Below are 12,803 nucleotides of genomic sequence, written 5' to 3' on the forward strand. Positions count from 1 at the left end.
AGACTTCCAAACATCACGATCCTGAGATGAACCTGCGACTCGCTTGATGTCGTCAGTCCAACTGGTGGAGGATCGATCAACACTGCGCTTTATAGTGCGGGGTCGCCATTTCAGCACCTTAGGAACTCACCGTCCATCGGCTCTTCGAGCTATGTGCCCCACCCATTTCTATTTCGGCTTCGTTGAGCTATGTCGGTGATTTTGGTTCTTCTGCGGATCGCCTCATTTCTGATTCGATCACGCAAAGACACTCCGAGCTATCTCGATCCATCGACTACCTTTTAAGAACTGGTTTGTTGTTCTTTAGACTATGTATGTTTGGGATCGAGAGGTCTTTGGTTCGATACCTGATGCGGGCTATGAAAATTAAACTTTTTCCAGAAATTCTCAGTAGCAACCCGGAAAGAGTTAGTATTCTTCCATTCCTTTTTATGAAATATAGACTACAAATGATGCCTGTAGAAAAACAGTAATGCGTTAGGGAGCACATAAAGCTGTCCGCCTCAATAAGTATTATCATTGACATCTAATAATGATCTATGGAATCAAAAATTGGTTCTTTTTTCTCACAGGAAAACGCATCCCAACCTGAGGTAATACCCACTTATACTCATCGCAACACGCCGCGCGAAGCATGAAAGAGTCGCTATTGGACATGCCATCATGGCGTTTGATGCATTCCTTATTTCTCATAAGGTACCGCCTACGCAGGAGGCACTAAGTGGGCGTTATGTCTACTGCCCGTATATTAAGGGAACCGTAAAACATCGGTGTGTTATTTCCTATCATTGTATGGAATTTACCTCTAAACACCATTTTTTTTTCTCTACAAGTTAGCCCTTGACTACAATCTCACCTGACAGTGGTGATGCAATCTAAGATGGAAGCTAACTTGTTAGGAGTAGGATGAAATTCGCACTCCTTTAAGTTTCTACACGACATCGTACCGGAACGCTAAATCGCTTGGCGGTACGTCCTTGTCGGTAGGATGGTAACTAGCCACGGCTAAAGCCTCCCACCAGTCAGACCTGGACCAATTAGGAAAACCTCAATCGGCTCTGCCGGGGATCGAGTCCAGGATCTCCGTCTTGTAAATCCACCGCGCATACCTCTGCGCCACGGAGTATCCACTATGATTTTGAATATATTGATATCATTATCGACATCATTCTTATCAATACAGTTGCTTTAACTTAACACATGGTTGCTTACTACCTGCTGTTACTAGTACCTGCGCGTAGCCTCAATTGATTTCCATGACGTCATAAAGATTGCATCCGACTGTACCCATGTATATAAATATAAGAGATACAATATATTCTGCCTCTAATATAGGTCGACCGTTCATTCCAATGAAAAAAAAAACATTAATCAACGCACTCTTTAATTATTCCCCCTTTTCCGTTATTACCCTCAACGTGTGGGCACATTCTTTATTGGCATTGTACTCGCCTGTACTCCTTTTGTTGTGGCGGGACACCGGCGGTACAATGAGAACAACACACGATGCGTGTACGTACACAACAATACACACTTTCCGTACACATACACGCAACGTGTATTGTTGTACGCTGATTTATTATTATTGATTGCTCGGAGGGTTGTTATTGTCAGTTTGTTCCGGTTTGCCTATTTATTGTTGTGTTGGGATCGTTCAAAAATTGTCGAGACTGCGTAAACTCTTTTTTTTATGAATGTCGGTCGTGTCTCTAAATGTAACCATCCTAATATATCCTAAACTAAATGTCTAATACAAAAAAAAAGGTTAAGTTTAACACCCTTAAAAATATGTGATGAAAAGGATAAGACATAAATGTGACGCCATTTAATAACAATTTTTCAGCTTCAATTTTCAGTATTGCAATCTCTGTTAGAATCCTATATACTTCTTGGAACATATCAAACATATTTTGATTTGACCTTTTGCCTCCATCGCAGTCCAATAACAAATGTTAGTGTTGGATGTAAACTATGCATTACTCAGTCAGACCCCTATTACCGCTGCAAGCTGCAAGTAAACTATTTGCCTAGTCAGCTCGCCCGGGCACGGGAAGCGATGTGACGTCACGGGGCCGATCAATAGCGGATAACTGTCCGTGGTCTCATTACATCGTCGCATTCCAATAAGTAATATTAGCATAGGGTGTAAACTACGCGTTACTCAATCAGAGCCTCATTACCGCTGCAGGCTGCAAGTAAACTGTTTGCCTGGTAGGCTCGCCCGGGCACGGGAGGCGATGTGACGTCACGGGGCCGATCAATAGCGGATAACTGCCCGTGGTCTCATTACATCGTCGCTGTCATATAAGAAATATTAGCTTAGGGTGTAAACTACGCATACTCAATCAGAGACACATTACCGCTGCAGGCTGCAAGTAAACTGTTTGCCTGGTCGGCTCGCCCGGGCACGGGAGGCGATGTGACGTCACGGGGCCGATCAATAGCGGATAACTGCCCGTGGTCTCATTACATCGTCGCTGAAGACTTACTAATATAATAAACGCGAAAGTTTGTATGGATGTTTGTAACTCTTTAACGCCGCAACTACTGAACCGATTTGGCTAAAATTTGAAATGGAAATGGATTTTACTCTCGATTAACACATAGGCTACTTTTTATCCCGGAAAAATCCACGGTTCCCGAGGGATTTGTGATAAACTAAATTCCACGCGAACGAAGTCTTTTTTTTTATTTATTTATTCTTTACAAATTAGCCCTTGACTACAATCTCACCTGATAGTAAGTGATGATGCAGTCTAAGATGGAAGCGGGCTAACTTGTCAGGAGGAGGATGAAAATCCACACCCTTTCGGTTTCTACACGGCATTGTACCGGAACGCTAAATTGCTTGGCGGTACGTCTTTGACAGTGGGGTGGTAACTAGCCACGGCTGAAGCCTCCCACCAGCCAGACCTGGACCAATTAAGAAAATCTCAATCTGCCCAGCCGGGGTTCGAACCCAGGACCTCCGTTTTGTAAATCCATCGCGCATACCACTGCGCCACGGAGGCCGTCAAAAAAAGTCGCGGGCGTCCGCTAGTTAATAATAATCCACCCAAAGCTTTTCTAGATTTGACAGCTAAACATAAAATCCCGGATAGCCCTTCAAGTATTAATAGAACGACGAGCAATGCATCATTGTCCTCGCAGTGAAAGATGCTTTATATTCGAGAGCCCTTGGTATCGCTGGGGAACCTTCGAGACCCTCCAGTTCCCAAAACGGGTACCTATACAACGAACGAAGCGAATCGAGTACACTTGACTTTGTTTTTGTGATATTTTATTGTTGTACTAAGTATCTAATACTTAGGTGTATTTTTGCTTTAACGAATTTTTATTGCAAGATAAAGCAAAGGAGATGGTCCAAAATTGTATGGAGCCCAGGTCTAGTCATTGTACCCTAGCGGAAATAAAAGAAAATCTTTTTTTAAGCTATTTTTGATTAAACAAATCTACGAATTTACTTTAATTCTTTCGAAATAATATTCATTATCTCCCAAGAAATGCGACACTAATACGGGTAATAATGGCGGATCGATGACGTTTTCAATGGAGTAATCGATTTGACGTTTGCTGTCAATTGTCATGTCACAGTTGCTTTAAGGGCGCCATCTTGATATAACTCAAAAACTTGGGTTTTAATATTATTTATTTATTTTTATTTAGTTACATTTATTCACTTTAATAAATTTTAAAAACATCCTTGTATTATTAAAATTTTAATGATACGTGGTACAAGAGTGGACTTGAAATGGACCATCTCCTTTAATTTTTTGTAAACCCCACGACTACTGTTAAAACGTAATTGAAAAAAAATAAAATAATATTTATAAGAGAATATCCGTCTATCTGTAACTTACAAAAGTTTTGAAGTTATATAGTATATATATATATTTATAATTAAATATATAATATATATATATATTATATTATATATTTAATTGGGTGGAATGGTCCATAATTAGGACTGATCACCCGTCTGGCCTCGTCAGACGTCCCCTCTATAAGTTATATAGTAACGTGAATAATTAAGACATTTTATTGCTTAACTTATTTGTATTCATGTTGACATTAAAAATTGTGCTGACAGCTCAGTCGGATATCCTTTTTATTTTTTATTTATTTTATTTTATTTATTTCGTCATAACTTAAAACTAGCCTTACAGCTACCACCTAATTCGCTAGCTTAGCACTATATTATAAATCTAAAACTGAATTCTATAACATGATCATCTTATGGTATACACTTAGAATACAGAATTAGATATAAAAAACTTTGATAGTAAACAATGTATGGCAATGACATAACCGATTGATAGGTTGATGACGTGACCTATCTATAACGAAATTCATTACCATACATCACTTAATTTTCGAAGCGTTAGCGACTGTAGAAACAGAATCGATATGTAACATAGACAGAGCGGCTGGTATTACAGATAAATTAAAATAGGATTATTTTCGAAGCGTTAGCGATTTTAGAATTAAATTGATATGTAACATACTCGTAGCTTGAGCGGCTGGTATAAATTAAAGCATGATAACTTCTTCCAACGACGTACGAGTAATTAAAACATTTAAAATCTTCACTGTGATGGAAAGATGCAACAAAAGGTTAGAGACAGAGCATGCTCTATCTTTGAAACAAAGGGGCTTGAAAGCATCTCGATAGACACTCGAAGAATCAAGACAGTATCGAGATAGCATCTATGTAAGGTGTTATAGTTAGAAGAGCTGTTAGCTAATTATCTTTGATAACAATTCTTTAGAAACACTCAGTTTGTGATCAACGATAGTTTACTGAAGAAGGGTTCTTCTTCTTCTTTGTCCTTACATCCTTGACAGAGGTGTCGTGATCATCATTAAGGTATGATGGCACATCTGTCGCTATTCCTCCCGTATGTAGCTCTCCTGGCACATTCGTGGACCGAATCATGGAGAGCGGTTTTCACTTGGTCAGTCCAGTGTAGTAGCTGCCACGCGCTCTTGGGCCCTTTACCTTTCTTTGCACCACAAGTCGCTCTATAGATGTGTCCATATGAATATTTTATTTAAGATGACCTACCTACATCCTAATATTATGATTCAGTAGTCTTAAAAATGGTACTTCAATTACCACAGCGTTAAATCAGGACATCAATTGCAAATAGAGGAGCAAAAGCGTTCTTAAGCATGCTCTATAATGCCTAGAAATATAATAATCCTACTGGTAAAATTGACTGGAATCGTTGGTCTGGTTTTGGAATGTTCTTTAGGTTATTTAACTTATTCAAAAGCTAATTCAAAAGAGGTAACGTACATTCAAAAATTAAAAAGTTCACTAAAGATACCACCTTATCAAGGCTACCGAACAGGCCTGAAAACCAATCTATAAGTACCTATACTTACTGCTTGTTTTTCCGGATCTTTAGTGTGGGTAAAATTTGTGGACAGTGGAGTTATTATAGACAAACGTTCAGGTTCAGGTGATATCTTCAAAAGGGTTCATTGTGATCGTATTGTTTCAGATGGAAGCTTTGATAAAAGAAATGCAAGACCCAGAGATCGGTGTACCAGTACGGAGTCAAAAATTATTTCTTACCGTCATACCTGCTGCTTTTATGGGTGAGTTTTCAGTAATTTCGATGGAATGAAAGAGAGAGCTATGTTTTCGATTCCACCGCTATTATTCGACATTGTCTTTCTCCCTCACGAGATATGATGTTGATGCATCCTATGCCTACAGGATGTGGACCTAACCTAAGCCGATGTCTTAATCTCACAGGCGAAACGTTTAGAAATATGCCATCCCCCTATCAGAGATTCTATGCTAGCCAAAGCCTTTCCCAATGACGCTGCTGTTGCTGTAGACCAACTATCAGAAGAAAACTTTACTTAACTATCAGAATAAAAATAAATAATTATTTGCTACGAATTTGTATGCGAAGCTTTTTTTTTTTTGAAAAATTGGATGTAAAATGATAATAATCAGTTATACAAACAGATAACAAAAAGGTAGTGAACTATATTGTCTTTTGTGCACCGAATAAATAAAACTAGCTAATTCTTTGAGTTTTAATGTATTCTATAGGTTCTATAATCTATAGAATTTGGCACCCACATAGAGATCATTTCTTTTGTCGGCAAAGTCGATAACTAAATACATTTATAACATTGAATTTGGCTCCTATTCTCACATTTATGTTTTTAAAGGATATATTTTACCCCTGCATACTTTATAATAGTATACTCCTAGTTATAAATTAAGGAGCGATCAAACCCCGTCTTACGGCTAGCTGCGAGTTACAGCTAGCGCCGCGACGCGGTGGCCCGTCTAATTGTTAAATCGATACCGAGCGACTACAGCTTGGAGAGAAAGTTCGACTTTCTTCCATTATTTTTTTCACAATTCTAGCATTGCACTTCGATATAGAACTTTTATGCTCAAAAACTATCTATTTACCTCTTCAATATTGCTACCCCTATCTAATTTATCATCATCATCATCATCATCATCATCATTACCAACCCATATTCGGCTCACTTCTGAGCTCGTTCTCCTCTCAGAATGAGAAGGGTTAGGCCAATGCAGATTGGCAGACTTCACACACTATTATATATTATATATTTAAGTGCAGTTATTTAAGAAAATTTCTTGGTATGCAGGTGTCCTCACGATATTTTTCCTTCACCGTTTGAGACACGTGATATTAAATTTCCTAAAATGCACACAACTGAATAGTTGGAGGTGCAATTACCCATCTAATTACCCTTTCAATATTGTTACACAGAAGCAGAACATCTAGAAGCTCTTAAGTGTTTATTTTTATGAGATTGATGCCCAATTAACTTGTGGGCGTTAGTTAATACATTTTTTTCTTTCGGTGATGCTCAATTGTTCACGGATTAAGTGTTTAAGTGCTTTATGTTCTGAGGTCATGCTAAAATCGTGGGTTCTTAGTATGGTGTTGCTGCTACATTGATTAGATAATCTACATCCTAAATAATTACATGATATTTCTAGGATGCAACACTGGCACAAGTAAGGCGTAGATCTGCTTTAGTCAATTTAATTGTAAAATCGATAGAGCAAGCAACTAGTTACACAGAGTACATTCCAGTGTGGATTTTCACTTTGATTGTGATTTCTTATCGCTGTTTGCGTTGGTTAAAATGTCTTCTAATGATTATCGTGTTACTTTACTTAATTTTACTTTTATTTCACGGGGAGTCATATACTAACTACTAATTTTAGTTACTTAATCCGTGACAACCGTTTGATTTTTTCAATTCACAATTAAATAATTATTTGATTTATCAAAAGATATATTTGCGATAGTTTTTTAACATTTATAAAATGTAATGTTGTTAAGTTATTACTTGCTTAAAATTAAAGCTATTAACATTCTAAAAAGGTCTAAGACTGAGAAGAATTCACAAATAACTAAGCTGGATGTCTTTTTTTTATCACTTCTTTTTTCTTTTAATAAATTATCGAAGCTTTTAAAACATACTCTAAATGTTGATTAAGTTGGTACACATACTTTTAATACGTATAATCGTATCGTATTATTCGTAGATCAATAAAAAATCAATTAGGCACTAAAATGATATAATATATTTCGGAAATTAAGTGATGTACGTGATCCTATTGTATTATTTTATACTTAACCTTTTTTATATTATTTTCAAGGGGTTCATTAAAAACCTTCTAAATGTCTTTATTGTTTCAGGTTGCGATCTTATCGAATGGCTAATGTTACGGTTTAAATCATTAGAGTCTACCAATGGTGAGTTATGAGTATTTTAAATCATTATTCTAAACTTTATTAGTTTGCAGTTTGCACCTCTTAGAAACAGTTTGGTGCCCAGTTATGCACCTTGGTCGACACTTCCCGCTTGAAGATTTTTTTTTTAAGATAACCACTGGAAATCGTAGTGTTACACTGCAAAATGTTCCTCTGAATAATTTTTTGTTTTATTCCTTTTCAGTTGATGCATTAACTTTAGCCAATCAACTCTGCCAACACGGTTACTTCTTTCCTGTCAACGATTCGAAAAACCTTGTGGTTAAGGATGATTCTTCTCTTTATAGATTCCAAGTGAGTATAAACAAAGATTTGAATCGTTAATACCTATGTGACTTTTTGCATATGCAGGCCAGATTGTTAGTTTTAATCGTCGCTACTAATACGAGTATAATAGTAAAGATTTAAGCGTTTATGGCAAGATTTTATTTAAATTATTCAGATGTTGTTCTAAAAATAATAATCATCAATGTATATCCGGTGAGATATATCAAGAGGTAATTTGTGATAGGATAAAAAGCAACCACGACGATTTGATAAGCCTCTAGTAGAATTAACTTTTATAGAATGAACTAAAATTAATTTAATAGATTTAACTAAAATGGCAGGGACACGTTTGCATCAAATCATTATAATGCTTTTTCCAATTTACCCTACTTAAGTGGGGTCGGCAAAATATGTCTATTTCCTCCATTCGTCTCTACTACTCGTCAACTTATCATCCAATCCCTTTACACACATATTCTCTTTCACACACTCCAACCATCTCTTCTTTGGCCTTTCTCCTTCCTTTCCTCTTTTGTCCTTCCACTTGAAAATCACACATTCTTCTAGTATTATAACTTTCATCCGCATCCATCCATCCAGCTAACCTTTTACTGCTCAATTTTTCTGCTTCTGGTGCCACTTTCAGACTTCCTGTTGTATACTCATCCCATATTTTTTTTATCCTTTTTTGTCACACCACACATCCAGATCATAATACGTATTTATTTCGTATACGTTCTTCCACTATCCGTTCATTTTACCACTCCACATTCTGATCCATAATACAACAGGTACGAAACCAAAAAATCCCTCATAGTGAGATATTTTAAATTCATAATCAATACAATTTTCGGCTACTGATTCTGATTAACACTTAATTGTGTCATTTTAATGAGCTGAACACGTCTCGAAAAGTCTGCATGTTCCATATTACATGACTTACTTTTTACATGACACCCCTTTTGTATGATTTCCCTTGTCAACTTGTACCTTTAATAGGTAGGTAACACTCGAAACTATTGAGCAAAAGTAGAACTGCTCAGACTTTAATTAACTTAAAGTTTCAATCATTATGCTTTTTAGCCTTATTTATTAAGATCTTCAATCCACGATGTATGCCGTATGCAAATAACTAACATAAAACTTGAAGTTAACGATTTAAATCTTTGAGTATAAAAATATTAAGACCTACCCCCAGATCTATGTAGATTGTAGATTATGCATGTTGAACACAAAGTAAGAAAATGTGCAAATGTAATTTTTTTTACTTCGTTTTATTAGCATTTGGCATGCAGTCTTAAAATCTTACAGCACTATTAGAAATTTTACATGTGTCGGTAGGGTTGTAATTTTACATGTGTTATTCTTAGCTATAGGTTCACCGATTTAAGGCAAATCTACATTGACGGCCGGACGAATAGTTGTAACGATGTTTAGGTAGAAGTCTAAACTTGCGTTTAGTAATAAAACATTCAATGCAGGTGTGATTTAACGCTTTAAATATAAATGTAACAGAAGACAGCAGAGTTTGCAGAGACAAATGTTCTTCTGAATCTAAACTAATACTGTTTACTTTAGCTATTCCTATATACAGGGTGCTGGGGAGTATTTCCCATAACTCTGGGGTTATATTCCGAAAATTGATTAAAAATGATCAAAGAACATTTGTTCTAAATCTAAAATTAATGTTTTCGGAGTAAATTTTTTTTGTAAATATAACTCTGAGATTATATTCTTTACCGAAAATTGATTAAAAATGTTCAAAGAACATATTGTGTTCTAAAATTAATGTTTTCGGAGTAAATAATATTTCTTTTGTAAATAGATCTCTAAATGTGTCCCTTACAATTATGACGTAGCCTAACTTTAATACTTACTTTAAAATGCAAGGATTGACAAAGGTGTGTGTTACATCAATATTCGAAATTATTTGAGTTATTTTGTTTATTTATTAGTTAAAAAAAATATTGCTTATGCGGTTCGGCTCCTATAATTGAACTCGTCAACACCTTGAAGTTATTGTCAAATATCTTTAAACCAGCTGTATGGTTATATGTCGATATTATTTCATATTAACGAAGAAACGAAAGCAAAAACCGGCAAGACATTGACGTCTCCTAGACTTAGACTAAGTTCTAAGAATAGCTGTAAACCACTAAGCTGTTGTTTGATTAAAACGTATGCTACAATTGTGTTTTCATGTGTGTGATAAAAGATGTACTGCGAATATCATTCTGCGAATCTTAAACATGTTCGTCTTCCAGACCCCCTACTACTGGCCCTGGCAAGGCCCGCGCGTGGCCGGGGCCGGATCCAGTGCGCCGACGCTGAGCCCCGACAACGTGGAGTACGCCATCTACCTCGTCAAACGCACACTACGCAACAAGCAACGCCACGGCCTAGAAGACTACGAACAGGAAGCACTCGCCAATCTCAAGAAAAATTTGGCCGCCAAGTGGGATTTCATCACTATGCAGGCAGAGGAACAAGTAGATATTTTTTTCCTTTATTATTTACAACAATAATTTAATTACCTCTAACACAGAAAACACATGTAAGCTAAGAAAATTCAATGATTAAATAACAAGTCATTTGACATTTTCGGAGAGAATGAATTTCGGAGAGAATTTCGGAGAGAAATTTATGGTGGACAATTTGTGCTTTTCTGTTTCTTCTTCGCTTACCACTTCGCTTATCACTTTTAGCAACCCACTTTCGGCTCACTGCTGAGCATGAATCTTTTCTCAGAGGGGTTAGGCCAATAATCCACCACGCTGTCCTAGTGCGGTTTGGCAAACTAACACACGTAGATAATTAAGAAAATTTTTAAGTATGCCGGTTTCCGCACGATGTTTATTCTTCACCGTTTGAGACACGTTATAATTTAACTTCTTAAAATACACATAACTAAAAAGTTAGAGGTGCATGCCCCGGACCGGATTCGACCTACGCCCTAAAGTATCGCAGGCCACTGGGCTATCACGGCTCTATTCTAGCCTATATCATATGACAATTATTGCCCTCATAAAATACCTTAGGGTCATTAAGCTGGTGATGTAGATAGTTCGGAGTATTTACCTGTTTAAATCAGAAATCAAAAGATCCGTAAAAGAACCGTCGTTATCTAGTTACATAGCTGCTGTTGCAGCTCAACTTTGCACAGTGTGGCAATATGTGGGACACATTGCCCAAATATGCGGTGGACATGACATATAAAATAATATTTCATGTCATTGGCTGCGACCCCGTTGTGGAGCACAGTTGTCGAACCGACTATGTGAAATGACAATACGTGTCACGGGTAAGTAGTTGTAGTAGGTAAATGCAGGACCTTACTGAATGGATGCCTAGGAATTCTTACAAAAGGCAGTCCAGTTGCAGTGGAAGTCTTCTATTTGTCCCACTCTATCTGCAAAAAGGTATTATGATCGTAGACTACCGTATTGTTTATCAGGTGCGGTTGGCGAAAGAGCGCAAAAAGGGTGACAAAGTAGTGAGCGACAGTCAAGAGCGAGCGTACTGGCGGGTGGCTCGTCCACCGCCCGGCGTGCCCAGCGCGCTGGAGCACTGCCCCGTGCCCGTGCGGACCAGACAACCCAAACCCAAGAAACGTACCATACAACAAGTTACTAGAGAGGTATGCACTCAGGTTTAGCGATTTGTCTACGGGAATCTATTTCAAGAGCGGTTTCCAATAGTTGGGAGCACTGCGAGCGCCTTTGTGTTCGCCCAAAAAACCGACAGTCGATGGATCAGTTTGAACGCCGGCGCGAATGTTACATGTAATGCTCGTAGTGCCGTCTACACACAAGCTTTAGGCTTCGGATCACGAGCTCCTGGGTAGGGCTATATAATGCTGAACTTATTGTTCTTTAAAGAAACTTTTAGTAATGTTTCTCAATCCAGGGTTGTGCCGCTGGATATTCTCTGGTTCCGCTGGATATTCCACACTCTGGTTTGTTGAAGGCGGGCTTCGTCCATCGACTTTCTCTGCCTGCCTTCAATATGCCAACTTTCGAGTACTGAGACGAATATCTTAGCATTCCATGGAAATACTGTGCGGGTGCCTGGTCAATCGTGTAGCAGAGAGAAAAACTCCGAGCAGATCTCCGGACTTGTGACCGATGGGTTATGGTTAAGTTGAAAACAACATTTTGTTCATATCCATGATCTTGCCAGTAAAAAAATGTATATCCATCCAGTAATCCAAAAACAGTGTAGAAAGTTAATCCAAAGAACAGTTTACAATTAAATTCATCATAAATATCATTATCAATCCATTAGCTTACTGCTGAGCTCGAGTCTCCTCTCAGAATGAGAGGGGTTAGGCCAATAGTCCACCACGCTGGCACAATGCGGATTAGCAGACTTCACACACGCAGAGAATTCTCTGATTCGAACCCACACCCTCCGGAATCGGAGGCAGAGGTCATATCCACCGGGCTATCACGGCTCTAACAATTAAATGACTTCCATCCTTTTAGAAATCGATTAGTAATGTCGATGGTTTGCAATTGCAGATCGAACATCTAAAGGCGAGCCTGGACCGTACGCGAGTGAAGACTTCTATTGCCCTCGAGGCCCTCATGGCCTACTCGGAGACCTTCGCTGCGTACGACGCCATGCTCACGCCGCCTCAGCCACCCAACCCCTGGATCTCTGAAGATACACTGTTTTGGCAGATCAATAGCCCAATGTAAGCATACTGAACGAGCAGCATTAATAGCCGATGGACTTCCACTTCTGGAT

At 38.1% G+C, this 12,803-nt stretch overlaps 1 protein-coding gene across 2 annotated transcripts in view; it reads left to right on the plus strand.

Moving 5' to 3' along the window:
* Nucleotides 1–12,803, plus strand: part of LOC112047116 (uncharacterized) — a 46,971-nt gene that overhangs the window by 24,681 nt on the left and 9,487 nt on the right. For both annotated transcript variants that reach the window (XM_024084053.2, XM_024084064.2), the window contains 6 exons: nucleotides 5,508–5,604; nucleotides 7,713–7,769; nucleotides 7,972–8,081; nucleotides 10,319–10,543; nucleotides 11,509–11,691; nucleotides 12,575–12,750. In XM_024084053.2, coding sequence (XP_023939821.2) covers nucleotides 5,508–5,604; nucleotides 7,713–7,769; nucleotides 7,972–8,081; nucleotides 10,319–10,543; nucleotides 11,509–11,691; nucleotides 12,575–12,750 — 848 coding nt within the window. The remainder of the gene's footprint in view (nucleotides 1–5,507; nucleotides 5,605–7,712; nucleotides 7,770–7,971; nucleotides 8,082–10,318; nucleotides 10,544–11,508; nucleotides 11,692–12,574; nucleotides 12,751–12,803) is intronic.

Source organism: Bicyclus anynana, chromosome 5, assembly GCF_947172395.1.
Source record: "Bicyclus anynana chromosome 5, ilBicAnyn1.1, whole genome shotgun sequence".
Taxonomy (NCBI): Eukaryota; Metazoa; Arthropoda; class Insecta; order Lepidoptera; family Nymphalidae; genus Bicyclus; species Bicyclus anynana.